At 36.4% G+C, this 19215-nt stretch overlaps 1 protein-coding gene across 16 annotated transcripts in view; it reads left to right on the top strand.

Moving 5' to 3' along the window:
• LOC131677135 (complexin) overlaps positions 1-19215 on the top strand; it is a 647935-nt gene that overhangs the window by 536826 nt on the left and 91894 nt on the right. For 15 of the 16 annotated variants that reach the window (XM_058956761.1, XM_058956769.1, XM_058956767.1 and 12 more), the window contains one exon: positions 2841-3007. In XM_058956761.1, the coding sequence (XP_058812744.1) occupies positions 2841-3007 (167 nt within the window). The remainder of the gene's footprint in view (positions 1-2840; positions 3008-19215) is intronic. The other variant, XM_058956777.1, reaches the window with a different exon arrangement.

A 19215-nucleotide genomic window follows, 5' to 3' on the forward strand; every position in this document is an offset into this window, starting at 1 on the left:
CAATAGATTCGTTTTATAGCAATAAATAATCGCTTGATCGAATCGAATATAGCGTAGTTTGTATTAAAATCACCTATTTGAATTTTCGCCAGCCAGGAGCCACGTTGATGATTCATAATTTTCGTTCTACTAAACCATTTAATAATATTTGGACAAAGCATCGAAATTACTCGAATATATAAATAGGTGCAGCAAAATTCATTTCAGTCGCATTCCACCTGTAGTCAACAGGTCATTAATCGTATAGGGACCGGTCTCTGTTGTAAATCCGTCCTCATCAACATTTGATTCATTATTGGTGGTGTTAAGTGTTGGTTTGGAGGCCGTTGGTGTAATTGTCATTACTGAAACAAATAATTGTTAATTCGATAAAACTGTGAAAATCGCAATATTTTCAGGTGACTTGCCAGTGGTTCCGGTTGGCATAATGCGATAATAATGATAACGATTATCGTTCTGAAAACATTTTTTTCCTACGCCAGTGAACATAGTTAATTTAGAAATGGATCTTTTACATTTTTCAACCCACAAAATGCCGACAGGATATGGAAGTCATGTCATGTATTTAATTTTGCCCAAATTTAATATTTAATTTGGAATATTTCGAGCGAAGCAATAACACGTTCTTGCAGGGCCGGCGGAAAGCGTGGGTAGTATGGGTAGTACTACCCACTCGAAAATAACCGAAAATAATTACCCACTCGAAATTTTGAACCATTTCAAAAAATTTAGATGCGCAACGCATGTATCTCGTACTACACACTGTTGAAAACATCGTTGTACTACAATTCCATTTGCATAAACGAACGTGATTTAAGGTGAATTTAATGTAAGCGTGTGCATTGCGAAAAGGGAAAAAATCCATACTAATAGACTCCTCACCCTATGCTTTCTACCCACTCAGGCTTAAAGTGTTTCGCCGCCCCTGCGTTCTTGGTGTGACGAAATGGGACTCAATCAAAGGGAAAAACAAAAACACACGAATTTATAAATATGAGCATTATCACTCATTTCAGAGTCAGTCGAGGGCGACATACGTCGAGTGTGTTTCGCTGTGGCCTATAATTTATGTTTACGTTTGTCGTCTGAGATTTTGAGAGTAGTTTTTTTTTGAGATCCATTTTTTAAAAAAAAATTATTACTCGGAATTCATAGGTTCCATTGAAACTATGCCTAAGAATATTGATTTGATTTTTTTTAATTTTTTTTTTATTATTTGCATCTTACGACAGGCATTGCATATCCTGGTACATCAACACCCGAGAAGCAGGGTTAGAACCTGCAATCCTTGGGACCCTTATCCTTATTCTTATTCCCAGGAAGAACACATGATTGTCGCATTGACGACAGTGATCGTCCCACTGCCTGTATAGCCAGGTCACACACAACCGCCGCTGCCACCATTTGACCTATTTAATTTGCTCGCTAGATACCAACACCGGGTTTTAATTATCGTCTGGTACCTGATGTCACTGTAGAGGCAGTGTTACGATCACTGTCACCAATGCAATAATCCCCTGGGACGTCATCACAACCTAAGGATAGCATAAGAGTAGCATTGGACCGGAGTCCCAAGGGTTGCAGGTTCGAATCCTGCCTTTGGGGGATTTTTTCACATAATTTCTTTCGTTAAACTCATCATTTCCATCTGTTTTCCCCGTTGGATACCATAAAAAAATCTTAAATAACCTATTGGCACTTGCACCAAAACCCACAAAAAAGAATTTATTGAAAAATTATGCGTCTTGTAATTGGGTACATGAAAAACATTGTTAGTTTTTGACGTGAGCTATTTTTGTTATCGATAATTTCAGGATCTTGGTCGTGATTTTCATAAACGGCTCCCTTTACAAAGTCGTGATTTTTTCATGGATCCATGAACATTTTTTCCGTTTTACGAAATTTCAGATTAAATTGAATTCTTTTCAATGGAAATATTCATAAAAAATATATATCGACTAAAAAAAGTGATAGGTCTGACGAGCAAATATCTATTCAGTGAAAACATGTAATGCTTAATACACTCTTTTCGTTTTTCGTTACACTGCCATCGAAACACAGACGAACATCTCAAAATACCCGACTAACCGAATAATCACGCCTATGCTAATCAAATTTTCACTCACAGCGCCGTGCGGTGCTGACAGCTGGGACGTGACTATGGTAATTTCACCAACAACGGACACGAACAACGTAAACATGCCGGAATTTCAATGAACTGAATTCGGAATTAGGTAGCATTATCCTTAAAACAGAATCTGTTTCAATCATTCTGCGGAATCCATTACATCTGTCACCGTCATCCGACAAGTACAAACACACACACACACACACACACACACACACACACAGAAACACACAGACTGCTAGACAGCTGAGCGACGACGTCCTTCGAGGTTTGCAACTCGCTGCTACCAAGCGACAAAAACATGAAAAGTAACTTTCTTTCCGCCTGTCTGTGCCGCCCACCCGCCGAGGGGTAATCCAATTATCCTTTTACTCTCCTTTTCAATGCTCGTTGACACCCCGGGATAGAACAGTCTTGACACGACTACACCATATATAGATAATTACCACTTATGTACGTACCTATACCCCGCGGCGTCGAGTACGGGAGTACGCTGAAGGACCCCTTGACAGTCCAATCCTGGGTCCTGGGATGTATTAGCTAAACAACAACAGGCCCAGCTGTAGTTCGTTGGCTGCCCCATCGGGGGATAGGTACACCGCATTTGCACTCCGCGCGACGCTGGGAGACTGAGATAGCGTTAATTCCTCCCCGCACAACCACCCCCGAACCATTTGTTTTCCCCCTTGTAATATGTACTCAAACTTTCCAGGCGCTGTAGGCGGTGATGGCGGTGACGATGAGAATGACAAAGAGAAGGAGGAGGAGGCCGAGCGCGAACGCCAGGAGGCGATCAAAGAGGCTGAGGACCGACGAAAGGAGAAGCACCGTAAGATGGAGGAGGAGCGAGAAAAGATGCGACAGGAGATCCGGGACAAAGTGAGTAGTACCATTTTTTGTTTGTTTATTTGTTTCCGGAGGGTCTAGGGGTCTCGTTGACAAAGGAAAATGTCCTCATCGTTCTAGGGATCAAGTGTCCACTGGAAGGAATCTAATTGGGTCGTGACTGAAAAGGGTAGCCAATTCGGTAAGCCTATGCTAACGATTGCAAGAACAAAAGCTTTCTCCGGTAGGCTACGTCATGCAAATAGACTTAGATGGAAAGGTTTTACGGGTAAACATAACCTCCGAATAGATTAGCTACTCAAATGAACGAAACAATGTGAAATGGCCGGCTAAACTATTTTCTCCAGGAAAACGCAACATTCTAACTATCTGTTAATCTATTTAAAATACAATAAAAACCCATTTAGTCAGCAACTGTCACGAGATAAAAAAAAACAATTAAGAAAGTGCTAACAGAAAGCACCCTGAAGGTGACAAACAGACCCCGCAGCTCCGACGGGAAACCGTCTAGAAATAACATCAATAAATTTAATGCCAGTCGGTTCATGCCCTCGGGGTCATCGTTTACGCGCGAATCGAGCGAACCCACTGTGTCAGAGTCAGAGAAACTATTCCGCTTACTATCCCAGTCGCTGCTGCTGCTGGCGCTTGACAACTCTCGCCAAACATTAGCATTAACATTTTCCCTCTCCTGTGGTGTGATACCTGTGGTGAATCTGCTTGGTGGGAGGTACCGGCAAAGTTTGGCTGTCCTCCCTTGTGCCGTGTGAAAAGTGGTGGTAGTCGATAAAAAGCTCCTCGTTTAACCTATTCCGACAGATGCGCTATCTCGCTTCTCGCGGTGATCAGGTCACTAGACTGGATTACCCGTTAGTTCCGTTCGCGCGGTGCTGTGTCCTTTAGAGAGTGCTGAGAGTGGCTTTTTGGTATTTTGCCACCATTGTGTTAGATGAGTCTTGACTTGTCTGCCGTGCAGGATTGAATAGATTAGTTTTTTTTTGGTGTTTATCAATCCGGCGTTAGTTTAGTCCTGTCGCTAAGTTAGTGTCGGATTCTGATGAGACAAAGTCGAACCGCAAATTCCTTAACTAATTTATTTATGATTGAAATCAAATTCAACAGGAAAAAAAATTTAAAATCAAACTAATGACCTTTAGAGCAGGCAAAAAATGAAAGCATCATTATGGTCCACTAGACGGTTGGAATTGCACACAGACACACAATCAAGAACTTACTTTCAAATAATCTATCCTTCGCCCAGAACTCCATAATCATACCCTACAACCGACCGGACAACGAAAAGTTCAATTCGTTGAAAACCCAATATTTCAGTCGTCTAAATGGTTTTCGTCCAATCGAATCTGAATCAATGCCGAATACCTCGACTGAACAGCTTCATCAAAGGATAATCACAATCACATCGTCTCGTTCCGGGCAGCTTTCTAATAAGGATGCCTCCGGATGAAATCATTTCATCTCTCAATGGAACAGCAACAAAACCGCTCCTAATTCAATCTCCAGCATCCGTAGGGAGTGAAAAGGAGACTGAAACCATTCCCAGTGAAATCTCAACTCCGACAAATGGAAAATTAATGTTGCATTTCCTCCTGACCGATCCAAACCGGACTCCCTCAAGAACCGGACAAAAAAGACCCCAGCAACGCTGCGTTTGCTTTACTCTTCAGTACTTTGTCAATATTTGTTGCATATGTGACTTCAACCGGTACCTACCTGTCTGCTGCACTAAATCGAACCCAACGATTGGTCAGCAGCCAGCATACTGGATTTAGAATGATGAACGACAAACTTTGTCAAACTCAGCTCCGGCGTCCGGCCAGTGCAGCCAAAAGCCAAGCAGGGGGACTGTGTGGAATGCACACCACCTGGGGGACGGGTACTAAATAATTCCGTCAGCCTGCACTTGCACAAACGTTCGATGGATCGACTGACGACCGTTCCGTTCCAGTACAGCTCAACCTCAACCAAGTGCAGGTGGAAATCCTTTGATCTGGTTCTACTCAGCAAAAGCACACACACACTCTCTCTTTAAGGGACTTGCGGCATGTGTTGTTTATGGAACGTATTAGTTTCACCTACGGATTCCTTCTTTCACTCCGGGGCAAATAATGTTCAATATGAAACTGATCGAGTGGTTCTACCTTGGGCCGGGTCGGTTTCTTTCAGGGATACAGTTCGGAGCATCTTTGGTCAGCCCTTATCGGGAATGTTGCACACACTGGATCCGGTTGGGAGGCACGAGGAATTCAATGCACCTCGCACGGGATGTCTACAAATTGTGACGCTTGATGTTGTTTAGATACCTGCAAGGAAAAATGTTTTTTTTTCATATTTCTTTAAACTTCGTTGGAAAGACGTGAAGTTTTCCGGTCATATCTAAGAGAATTATGCATTTTTATCATAAAATGATGTTCCATATGTAGTGCAACAAATTACATATAAATGTCTCTTAAAAGAAAAATTAGATAAAACAGATTTTACTCCTTAAAGAGATATTTGTATAAAAGTTTTTTTTGCGCCTGAAAGTTATCAATACGAATGAATGAATTGCGTTACGACTTCGTCGGCGGCAAATGTTGATAAGACGAAGTTGAAACGCAATGCATGACTTAACATGTTATAGGTATTGGATATTTAACACACAATTTTCTCTTTAGGAAGGAAAAGCCGAACCAAGTTACGAATTCGCTAGTCTCATAAGCAAATCAGAATTTTCCTTCATGCGGAGCCTCACGCTTGGACAGTTGTTTGCGTTGCGAACACAAGCCGTGCCTCCCGCGTTGAATTTAGCGTTGTACTAAACTGTTGCCAGATACTGATGCGACTCAATCGAAAAGCAATCCATGATTTTGTAAAATTTATAAAATTAATAGAATTGCCATAAATAATAAATTAAATGAATGTAACAAAAGCCAGAAGCAATGCGGTTATTAAAATTAAGCAATAAAGATATTAAAATTATGAGAAAAAATAAATTATTGACGGTAATAAAATTGTTAAAATTGTTGTCAAGTTGTCAAGAGTAAATTCCCAATGGGCTATTTTTACAGCGTTTTTTCCTTGATACCATTTGATGTGGAACACCCTTTAACCCTTGGCGGCGCAGTGGGACATATACGTGTTTCCTACTTCTATTAAGTTTTTATTGGATTTCTAGTTGGCGTTGATATAAAAATGTGAATCTTTCTTCTAATCAACTCTTGGGGATGTAAGCAGTACAACTAGCACGAAAAATTATGTGAATTTGTTAATTACTTATTAGTTATAAACAATTAAAACTCGAAAATCTCTTCTTTTTTTTTACAATAAATTCGGCTGTATATGAGCTAAAAGCCGCAGAAATCTAAAAAAATTTTTTGTAGGTATCTAAAACATTGAACTAAATAATAGATTTTTTGCAGAATTTTTCGTTGGTCAGTTTTTTCGAAAAAAAATTATCAAAATATGCAAAAATTGAGTTTTTTATGGTCTATAAAAGATTCTGAGAGACAGGGATAACTTCTCAACCAGCATAAAAATAGATTATGTGATTTTTGAGGTCGCTGATTACGAATCTGATAACAGAATTTGAAAATTCAAAATGGCGGCCATCGTGTTCAGCAACCCCAAAAAACCACTAGAAGACGTTATAGGTCAATGTAAAAAAACATGAAATGTAACCAAACCCAGTCGCCATATTAGATCCGCCATTTTTAATTTGACAATTCTAACGTTGGAATCAAAATCAGCGACCCCAAAAACCCCCTAGAAGACGTTCTTGAGCAATATAAAAAGCATGAAATTTAGGCAAGCACAGTCGCTATGTTGGATCCGCCATTTTGAATTTTACATTTTCGACGTCAGAATCAGAATCAGCGACCCCGAAAACCCCCTTGTAAGATGTTTTTGGCCAATATTTAAAAAAAACATTAAATTTAGCCAAGCACAGGCGCCATATTGGATCTACCATTTTGAATTTTACGTTTTCGACGTCAGAATCAGAATCAGCGACTAAGAAAACCCCCTTGTAAGACGTTTTTGGCCAATATAAAAAAAAACTTGAAATTTAGCCAAGCACAGTCGGCATATTGGATCCGTTATTTTGAATTTTACATTTTCGGCATCATAATCAGAATCAGCGACCCCGCAAACCCCTTTGTAAGACGTATTAGGCCAATATAAAGAAAACATGAAATTTAGCCAAGCACAGTCGCCATATTTGATCCGCCATTTTGAATTTTACAATTTCGACGTCAGAATCAGAATCAGCGACCCTGAAAATTCCCTTGTAACGCGTTTCAGGCCGATATAAAAAAACATGAAATTTAGCCAAGCACGGTCGCTATATTGTATTCGCCATTTTTAATTTGACAATTCTAACGTCAGAATCAAAATCAGCGACCCGAAGACGTTTTGGGCCAATATAAAAAAACATGAAATTTAGCCAAGCACGGTGGAAATATTGGATCCGCCATTTTGAACTTTACATTTTCGACATCAAAATCAGAATCAGCGACCCCGAAAACTCCCTTGAAAGACGTTTTATGTCAATATTCAATCAACATAAAATTTAATACAGTAGTAGAACAATTTTTTTTAAATTAATCCACGTAGAAACGTCTACACCCTTTTGAAAAATTACTCTTGCTTCAAAATATCGCAGTTGGCAGAGAAAATCATGGAGATTCATAAACCGAACACAACTGAAAAATTTCGTTCGAATCGACGATGGTCATATTTTGCGATCGACCGGTTTCTCATGGAATCCCTCATAAGTTTTTCATTATTTATTTTCAGTGCTCCACCGACACGTTCGAATACTAATTAAGAAGATTAACATAATTAATTGGAATTAATAAATTGATGCATTTTATTAACTTAAAAAATGTATAATGTTTAAGTGATACTAATAAAAAAGAATGTAAAAATATAACCGAAAATAATGAAAGAAATTAAAAATGTTTTAACAATCAAATGATAATTATAAAAATTAATAGAATTGAAAAAAATTAATAAAACCAATAAAATAAATGAATTGGTGAAATAATAAAAAAATATCAGAAGAATTTAAGTATCGGAAATTTAAAATAACAAGACTAAAACTAATAAAAGTACCAGCATTTTCAAAATATAAATAATAAAATTTAATAAAATTGTACAATAGTGAAATTAACGAAATTAAAAAAATATATAATAGCGTAAATCAAATAAATAGAATTAATTAAATGAAAATACTGAAAAAATAATAAACTTATGATTAAAATGATTAATAATAAGATAATAAGCGTTGATAATAAAACTAGCGCGCTATTAAATATAAATAAAAATGAAATTAAAAGCATATATTGTAATAAAATTAATAAAACTAATGAAATTATTGAAGTTATCAAAATAATAAAGCTACTGAAATTTAAAAAATATAACATTATCAACGAATCTAATGAAATGTAATATAAAAAAAAGAAAATTATCAAATATTATAGAATCAGTATTGCTAAAATTAAAATGATGAGAATGTAAAGTAATAAAATTATTAAAACTACTCAAATTAATAAATCACAAAGATATAAAAAATTGTTTTAATGAACACAATATGTTCAGTAAGTGAAATTATTATAATAAATAAATATATTGGAATAATAATATCATAAAAATTATTAAAATGAGTGCAATTAACTGAAGTTTTAAATCTTAAAAAAAATCTTCCCATAATAAAACGAATATTATTCCTGAAAGTAATAAAATAATAAAATTAATAAAATAATGGTCGGTTCTCATGGTAAAGAGGGACAAGTCTGTCTTTGCCGTGAGACATGTTGGTGGACTTGAGCGATTCGTAGTAATGCTGCCTAAGCTCCTTCTCCTGCCAGCAGAGGACAAAAGATTGTTCCGAAAAATTTTAAGGCTGTTTCTAATGACCCTGTCACTTCTAGTTTTCCGATCCGTATATTTCACATCCTTGCTCCTACTTGCGTACTATGGCACCAATTTTTCATAACTTTTCCCCGCTCAGTAATCTCTAGCTAATCGAATGTAGTTTAAAAGCAAAAAATTAATAAAATAACAACGGAATTATTATTGAAATAATGAAAATAATTGAACTAATAAAAACAATGGAATTTAAAAAATATATTGTAATCATCAAATCAAGTGTAGTTCCAATAAAATACAAAAACTCTGAAAACTTATAAAATTAATATTATTTCATTTAAAGTTATGAGAAAATGAGGTAAAATAATTATCATAAAAATTTAAAAAAATCAATAATATCAATAAAATCAGAAACAAGATAGTAACCTTATAAAACTCCTAAAATTTACTATGTTAATAATGTTATTAAAAATTTATAAAATTTAAAAAACTAAAAAGTTTGGTTTTTAGTTCTTCGGATACTTCTCATCAGTACCGGGCAGCCTGTTAGATAAGTACAAACCTGCACCAAATTGGCACCAGTTAGACCCTAAATCCAGAAAGTCATAGGTCTTGTATGAACGCTTAAACAACTGGCTCTTTCCCGGTGACGGCCCAGTCATTACCGAAGAAATTCTTGTCCACCGATGAGTTGATGTTGGTTCTCAAACCGACCAAGACTAGTTTGGATTCAACTTCCTCATCAGCGTACCAAAAGTGCTGTGCTTACTATCAAGATACCACCTGGAATAAGCCAGTTGTTTTGGGAGTTCACGAAAGACGTGGCATTTTTTGGATTTATTGTGTACCAGGCCCCCAATTTGGTGCCAGTTACTGATGAGGAAAATCCGAAACAATGAAAAACCACACTTTTAAGTTAAATATTGTACCCTTTTGCGTGTGATTTAGTGTCATCCAGTTTTTTTTCTGGTGAAGAAAAAAAAGTATAATAAAATTAATGTATTCAATAATATCAGATTATTCAAATTAATAAAATCAACAAAATTTTTAAAAAATGCGATAATGAAAATGAATTTGTAATATAAATAAAATAGTAAAAATAATAATGTTGATGAAATTAATAAATCTAATAAAATCAATTAAATACTTCAATTATTTTATGTAATGAATAAAATTAGTGAAATTATTAAAATAATGCCATTAATAAAATAATATAATTATTAGTACTAAATGAATTTGAGGAAAATGATGAAGTAAAGTTGTTAAAGTTAGTTAAATAATAAGTAGAATCAATGAAACTAAATTAATCAAATATATCCGATAAATCGCATTAAAAATATTAGAATTGATTAAATAATTGAAAATAATTGAAATAATTAAATATTGAAACTAATAACATCAATCAAACTAATCAAATGTATAATTAAGTAGTATGTCAGTGCAATAGTATTGAATTTTTCAAACGTTTTATGTAAAAAATCATAATCTTTTTAAAAGGTTTGAAAAGTTTTGAAACTTGCTGAAGTTTCAGCGCATAATCCAAGTCTTTTTTTGCCCCTTCATTTATTTTTTTAAACCTTCTTTTATGTGCTTCAACTTTACCAAGTTAAAATATATTTCGAGCACATTGAAAAAAGAATTTTGGGGACTTATTAATACGGTCCAATTTCACTTATATTACGCGAAGGTTTTTTGCTATCTTAAGTGATGTTCTGACGACGATTGACAACATTCCAACATCACAAAAAGAACTGCCACCCTAACGTTAATGTTGCATTCCCATTGTTTACCGGGTGTTTATATTATTGTTGTTCTGTAACGAAATCTTCCGCTTTGCATCCAGTCTGCAATGCTACTAGTACTGCATTTATTATATGATGCATCTGAATAAAGGCTAGTTTTTTTTTTATTAGCTGGTCTATAATCATTTCTAATAAGTTTTGCATTTAGCAGTCTGAAAGACCATATGGACACGTAGCAGTTACTCCATTTCGCACCAGCAATGTGAGCAAAATAGTAATTGTTATCGAAGTTATAGCTTAACAACATTTTTTTTAAATGAAAAATTCAATCCAATGAAAATTATCCAACTTCTGAATATGTTATAGATTCTAACTAAAACTGTACAATGCGCTGATGATCGAATTGCTGAATTTCCCTCTAAAGAATTGGAGTAGGGACAGGATTTTTTGCACCGATTTAGAGGGATTTTCTACGCAAATCCAAGGAAGATTAGTAATAATTCATTAATTCAAATTTAAAATAATGAAGTATTACTAATCTTTCCTTCAGACAAAAACCTTTACCCCAGCCTTCCCCTCCCTACAAAGAGTCCGAGCGTTTGCAAAAACGAGCTTTTAATTACTGCATAATTAAGAGTCTCCATTCATTCTCTCCGGTGGCAACGGATCACCTGCCCCCACCTGACTATTCCCTGAATCTAACTGCCTGAAGAGGAGGATTAAGCTGGGATTATTCTACCCAAACACAAGCTGTGGTTAAAATGTTGCTCGAAAGTGCAGAAGAATCCCCTGAATTACACCCATGGCACCTGGCGTTGCAGTGGTGGTAGGATTCTACAAAGGTTTCATTGGGTGTTGGGTGAAAAGCAAAGTAATAAATGTAAATAATAATTTTAAACTTAATCGGATCTTACACGAAACGGTCAGCATCCCTAATTCCTTGAGGCGATTAGAAACTGTGTTTTCATTTCATCCCATGCCCGACAATCAACCCTTCTTTTGTCGGTCTTCGGAAAGGATTGATTACAACCGGTGCTGGGATTTTGGGGTTTGCCGTTCCATTCGTGGTTGGAGACGAACCAGAAAACCGATCCCGAATACAATTAGGAAAATTGAATCAATAAAAGCTGTATCCAATTACGTTCGCCAAGAAAACAGAAACCCCCAACACAGCTGCAATCCTTCTCGCTAATCTATGGCAACGGAGCGAACCATTCACCCGAAGCCCAACGGAGGAAAAAAGACGAATTTGCTATTCAAGTATCCCCGTTTGACACTGACTCGAAATAAATTTCGTCCCTTCGGGGATAAAATTATCGCCTGCACTACACAAGCCCCATTACCCACATACATTCCTAATTGCAAATACATATTACACCGAACATAAAACCGTTCGGAGACCATAAATTGTAGCTTTTCTCGGATCCGCGTCCACTGTGCCACCACCACCCCACCGCGTTAGCTAAACCAGTCGGTGCATAGAAGCAACCCTCCTCCCCCACCCACCGGGGGCAGGCAAAGAGAAGAGAGCTTGCAGGCAACGAATCTGCTCCTGAAAAATATGCTCGTAAATTTTATCGCCACTTCCTGCGCTCGCTCCACCAACCGCCGCTGCCGCCACAGCTGATCACAGGTCTCTCCTCACCGCCTCCTGCAATTTATGGATGATCTTCACATTACCCTCCCCCCCCTCCCCGAAACCGAGGGCAGCGACGGAAACAAAGAGGAAAATAACACGAGAAACCCAATCCCGTATAATCCTCTTGTAGCCGGGTGGGACTACGCTCGAGTAGCCTCTTTTTTGGTTGATTGGCCTTCTTGGTGAGATCTCTCAAAAATAGAGCAGTGAAAAACGGCCCGCTACTGTATGGTCGGTCCTTTTCTATGGTCCGGCATGGTGCGACTTGACGGAACAAGATAAAAAAATAATGATTAGGGAAGGCCACAGCTACGGATCAAGTATTTCGCAGCGCAGAGTGGGGCGGCGGTGTAAAGGGCATCTCCCTTGATACAATGTCAGTCAGTACCAGATATTATAAATATGCGCTGAGATTTTGATTTAGTGTCAAGTTTTTGCTTGGAGAGGTGCGATTTACATCATTTTCCCCCTTTGAATAAACGGAAACGATAAAAAAACGGACGATCGCTGGTTATATGTCGGAGGGGGCTGTGAGAAAATTCAGCCATAAATCTACTATCGGCGGGAAAATGGTGCGAATGATGCGCTCGTCAGCGAGGATTTTCACTGAAGGGGTTAGAAGTGGTATTTTAGTGGAACTAAAAGTCTAAACTAAAGCAGAGCGAAAATGTGTTCAGATAATATTTGATTTGGTTTTTATTTTCAGGAAGAGCTTTAGTAAGGCAGATACTCTCAAATCTATCCCGTTCCTGGCAATTGGGATTCAAATTCGGAAGAGCAGCAAAGTTTTCATTGTTCAATAAACCACTTCTCAGAAAATTGCTCCAAACTTTTTGTTACATACTAAATGAATATACTTTCTTCGGTGGAAAGATCAGATTTTTTATACTTTTTGAATGATATGTAGAAATTTGTTTACGAATAATCGAAACAAATGTTAGGAACAAAACCAGAATCTGACCCCTGGAGTGATGGTCCCTAGAGTGAAGATCTACAAGCGTAGCCAAAAGATAACTGTTCGTTCATGGATGTGGTTCATATTCAGGAATGGTCATAAGAGCCATCCAAGAACTTTCTGTAATGCAAAACGTAAGATCGGTAAGCGTAATAAGTTCAACGGATGTTACAGATCTTAAGATCTATAAACGTATCCACTGCACAGATACGGCAGACAAACCCATGAACCATAACCCTGGTCCGGTTGATTCCATGTAAAAGTCATATTCTGATTTATCAGTGGATTATTAAGACCATTTTATGGTGTTTTGATGGTTGTGAAACTTGAAACGGACCATATTCATGGTCTTTTTAAGGAGCTGTATGGTGTATGAACCCATGAGAATTTGCTCGGAAAGTACATTTAGATATTCACGCAACGGGCCTGACGAGTAGGTGACGGAAATCGATGTTTGGCGCCATTCTAAAACTCAAGATGGCGACTTGCAGTTCTCCACAACTCCAACACAATGGATTTTTTTTGACGTGCAAAACGTAAATCGATGGAAGATGCCATTTTGAAATTTAAGATGACGACTTCCAGTTGAACTACAAGTTTAATGACTCCTGTTAATGTGAGTGTTTATGTATTTGCATCGGACATGACAAGTAGATGATGGAAATCGACGTTTGAAGCCATTTTAAGGTGACAACTTCCGGTTGAACAATATTTTGCATAGGAGGGTAGACACGGCGTAATTGGTAAATCGATTGCCGTATATTGCCTGGGATCGATTCGCAACTGCGCACGTAGGGTTAGCGATTTTTCTAACCCAAAAATATAGGGGAATGACGTGGTAAAACCTTCTAGAATCGATACAAAAAAGTATTCTCGATAATCCTAACAATATGAATATTTTTAGAACGGGGTTTTCAAGTAGTGAATGGAAATCATTGTCTAAAGTTATTTTAAAATCCATGATAGCGACTTCTGGTTTAGAAATATTCTCAATAAGTATAGCAATATCTGTATTTGTAGAATGCGAATATGGATACGACATCATTTTAAAACCAAAAATCGCCATCTTGGATTTTGAAATGGCACCATTCCTGTCGTCTGCTCGTCAACACCATTCCGAACATTCCCTTATTGTTCAATTCCTGTCGTCTGCTCGTCAACACCATTCCGAACATTCCCTTATTGTTGGGGTTGTAGATAATTTTGTTGAACAGGAAGTCGCCATATTGGATTTTGAAATGGCTTCAGGTATCGATTTCCGCCGTCTACCCGTCAACTCCATTCCGAAAGTGCGCATCTTGTACTAGTAAATGTTGGCTAAGAATTTGTGGAGTTCTATACAATCCTGCTTTTACGACTTTCGTGCGTAAACCAGGAGTACATATTTCGAATTTCAAAGTACAAAGTACACACCGAGTCGTCCGCATTTTCACCGCAAGCTTTCAAGCTCCATGTTTCAATCTCAATAAAATAAGTTGCAGATATGAATAAAATCCACATTATTTTTTAATCCTAGTAGATCACAACTTCACGAACAGGAGGCGCATCTTACTGTACCTAAAATCAACTTCCACTGTGTTTCTTCACAGATCGAAAAACACATGTGGACCTTGAGGTTGACACATTCGCAAGTAGAGTGATCTTGATGATTCAGTGTTGATTCCAATTCCAATTTTCGCGTTTTACAAAAAATACGTGTCTAGAGTCAAGCTCGTTAAACGTTGAATACAGAGATGGATTCAACAGAGGATACTGTGGGTCCAGATCCCCCCCCTATTCAAAATTTTCAACTCGTTTAGAAATTTTATATTATTTACATTTTAAAATTATTTTTAAACTCAAAATCATTTTAATCCAAATGTTTCACTGATTTTTTTTAAATGAGGTTTTTACGTATCAAAATAGAATTTTCAGACGTCCCTTAAATTGTTCTTGATCCGCTCCTGATTGAATTTAAACTTTAAATTAATAATCTTTCATGGCACGAAAATATGTCACGATTTCAGTAAATTATAATTTACCATTTTTTAACTCAGTAATATTCACTAGACCCTCAAACAATCCAATTCTCCAGAAATAGCAAAATCTCTTCGAAGCAGCATTGGAAATGGATGATACCGTAGTATAACAAAAAATCTATTTCTTTTGGGTTATCTGTTCAAGCGTGCAATGCTTAGAATCGTGTATACGCTTCATAATCTCAAGTGCTATGATACAACTTCAATCAAGCGAACAATGTAGAATTAAAAAATTGAAGTCGTTGAGATAGAGTAGAAATATAAACGGTCCCAGATTACTGCACTGACGTACTCTTGAGCTCACCACGAAAGGTGATACCATGCAGTCTCCTATTTTCACTACCATTTATTTCTCTGTTTTAACCTTTACCAAACTTTCTTCCTTCACCTCCTTGCTCTTAATATAAAAAAAAATACTTCACACTTTCAAGTTTTCTACTAATCGAATGACTTAAAAAATAATATCAAATAAGACAAATATTTTATTTAATAGAAAATGAATTCAAAATATAAAAAGTACTAAAAAATCAAAAATAACGATATAGAAAAAAATACGAAGATATAAAAGGATGCTGGGAAAATTTAAAAAAAAAGAAAAAATATTTCTGAAAAAAATAGTAAAACTGCAAAAAAAAATTGTTTGAAAAAATCGAAAAATTGTTTAAAAAAATTGAAGTTTATCAAAAAATAAAATATAAAAATCAAATGAAATAATTATGCAATCTTAAATTCCCATAAGGGAAAATTGGACTGAACCACTTTGTGCATTAAGGGCACAAAACCTAACTTAAATTAAGTTTTATTTTTTGTGTTTCGAATTCATCTCGTCAGTAACTAGCACCATCTGGGTGTCTAGTTAGACGATGTATCTAAACTAGTACCCAAATTAGCACTAGTTAGACACAAAAAATTCCAAACAGTTCACACGACACATGTGAACGTTCAAAGCAACTGACTTGTCCCGAGTGAATTCGAAACACAAAAAATAAAACTTAATTTAAGTTAGGTTTTGTGCCCTTAATGCACAAAGTGGTTCAGTCCAATTTTCCCTTATGGGAATTTAAGATTGCATAATGCCAGGCGTTTGGCTCCCGAGCCAAAAGACAAGAGTTCGTTTTCGCTTTCTCGTCAGCAAATCTGAGCCTCTGTGCTTGCTTCCCGGGACATCACTCGGGACAAGTCAGTTGCTTTGAACGTTCACATGTGTCGTGTGAACTGTTTGGAATTTTTTGTGTCTAACTAGTGCTAATTTGGGTACTAGTTTAGATACATCGTCTAACTAGACACCCAGATGGTGCTAGTTACTGACGAGATGAATTCGAAACACAAAAAATAAAACTTAATTTAAATGAAATAAGTCAAATGAAAAAAAATAAAATATGAAAAAATAAAATAGAAATATGGAAAATGGGTTCAAAAAATAAATAGTAACAGAAAATATATTCAAAACGTAAAAAACGAAGAAAAATATAAAAAAAATTAACAATAAATGGGAATGAAAATAGAATACTAAAAATTAATGATATAACAGAATATAAAGAAGAAAAAATATTGGAAAGTTCGTAAAAAATGGAATCAAAAATTTGCAATTGCAAATCAGAAGAATGTAAGAACTAAAAAAGTTTTTGAAAACTAGCCAAATTTCTTAATAACATTAAAATATTTAAGAAAACCGGGAGAAATGGGAAAATTGAGAAAAACAACTAAATTAAGTGTTTGGGGGTGGGCGTAGCGTATTGGTAAATCGATTGCCTTGTACGCAGCGCACCTGGGTTCGAGTCCCAACCCCGCACATAGGGTTAGAAATTTTTCATAGGAGATTTTTCTAACCCGAAGAGGCGAATGACCTTAAGGTTCAAACCTCTATAATCAAAATAAAAAAAAAATTAAGTGTTAAATAAGATTAAAAAAGAAACAATAAATTTAAAAATAAATGTGAATATGAAATATGGAATGCAACAATAAATTAAAAAAAAATAACATAAAAATTAAGGAAAAAAATTAAAAATGACGTTAAAAATTTATAAATAACAAAATAGAAAAAAGAAAAAAATTCAAATTGAGCATGAGCATGATGACCGTACAATTCGTAGTTGCTACTGCTTGATTGACCAGAACAAGCAAAAATGCATAGAGATTCAACGAATAATGGGGCCTGGCAGTAGCTATCCGTCCTCAATGTGCACGTTTCGAGAGTTCTAGACCTTGAAATGCCAATAACGGCGCCAGCCACATCCTTAGAGTCATCGGGGAAGGAAAGGCATGTTAGTGTAACAAATGTCGTTATGAATACCGTGTACACCTCTGCATTTCCAAGTTTGCCACGGGAAGGAATTTTGTGTTAGTAGGATGGGGTAAAGAGTTACACAAATCTGGATTCATCTTGATGAGTGATACGATCTATGCAACTCTCAGTAGTCTTATCATGTGTTTATTGCTCTGGGCAGTCGGCTGCCGAGAATTTATTTAATTAGATTTATCGTTTGCTGAATTAATTTTGAAATGCTCATTTCGCAAGAAAAAAACAGCTTCAGCTCGGAACAGCCGACAGTGTTGCTTATCTTCAACTGAGTCAAACGACAAGTGAACGGTTTTATTATTCCCTGCTCCTTCAGTTCGGACGTATCATGGCATACCAAAAACAATACAATATAATGAAAAGCGATTACTGACAACCATAAATTGGCTTCTTTCACCGCGAATGATTGATTATTATGTTATAGTTATTCGCGCGTGTTGTCATGATATCTTAGGCACATTTTAAACGGTATAAAATAAGTATTGATGGGCTCTAGCAGACGAACCAAGTTGAATTCGAGTAAATCCTTCCTTGAGCATATTTTACTTATCTTAGAGATCCGAAATATACAAAAATATTTTTTTTTTTAATTTTTCCCTTAAGGGAAATTTAAAGGGTTGTGAGGTTATATGTCACGATTTTACCTCCGTGAAAATCTCTTAAATCTCTTTTATCAGCTTAAAATTCACCAAGGGGCTGATAAAACGGGTTTTCATTGTATGACAATAAAACATTTGTTCTTCGTGTTGATATGACTGCCGAAAATTGGTAGCTGGTTTTGAATTCTTCTTGCAGAATTGTCAATTCTCAACCCTCATATATAATTCACTCAGACAATACCATGCGTATTTCCCACGCGCATTAAATACCAAGCGGATTAGTTTCCTAGTTAGTCAAATAAACACTAAACAAGCAAAGAAGCTGGCTCAGTCTAGAGAAATGTCAGCACCATTGGCATCAACCGGCGGATGCGTGTTCCCTTACAATGCCATTAAATCAAAGAACTTTTAAAATTGCCTGCAACAAAATATATGCAATTCAGAATAGAACGAAATAAAGATTGTTTAATTATTTGCATTAAAATAGGATTGGAAAAAAGTAGTTGCATAACCGAGGTGGTTCATTTTCCAGCATAGCACTGTTGATGAATCACTTTATAAAAATAAGTGATAAAGGATGTGGACGAAAATAGCTACCCACCGCCAGGAGAAAAAGAAAAGAAAACAAAAATATAGAAAAATTAAAGTAAAGTGCTGGAAAAATCACAAAAAAAATATTGTGATTAAAAACGGGTAGAAGTACAAAAAATCAAAATAACTTAAGAACTGTAAAAAACTATAAGACTTACCAAATGCATTACGTTCCCATACCCACTATATTGAAACACTGGCCTAGTATGCACATCCAATGCACTTGTATTCAAACATTAGCATTCATAGTGTCCAGCTCTGTCTAGCTGCGGGCCTGTCCAAACTCGTCCAATTTCGTTCGTCGTTTGTCGGAGGACGCAAAAACTCTCCGGTCTGGCCGTCCTCGAGAGACGAAGCAGCGGGCCTCCCAACAACGACGAGTGATGAGCAGCGATTCCGACGAACACAAAAAAGTATAAATTTCACTTCATGCATATTGTTTTTCTCATATCCCACCCACGGAAAAACAGTCAGTACAGCACACGAAAACACAATTCCGGGCAGCGAGACGAAAGTACAGGGAAGAGCGT

Source organism: Topomyia yanbarensis, chromosome 1 (genome assembly GCF_030247195.1).
Source record: "Topomyia yanbarensis strain Yona2022 chromosome 1, ASM3024719v1, whole genome shotgun sequence".
Taxonomy (NCBI): Eukaryota; Metazoa; Arthropoda; class Insecta; order Diptera; family Culicidae; genus Topomyia; species Topomyia yanbarensis.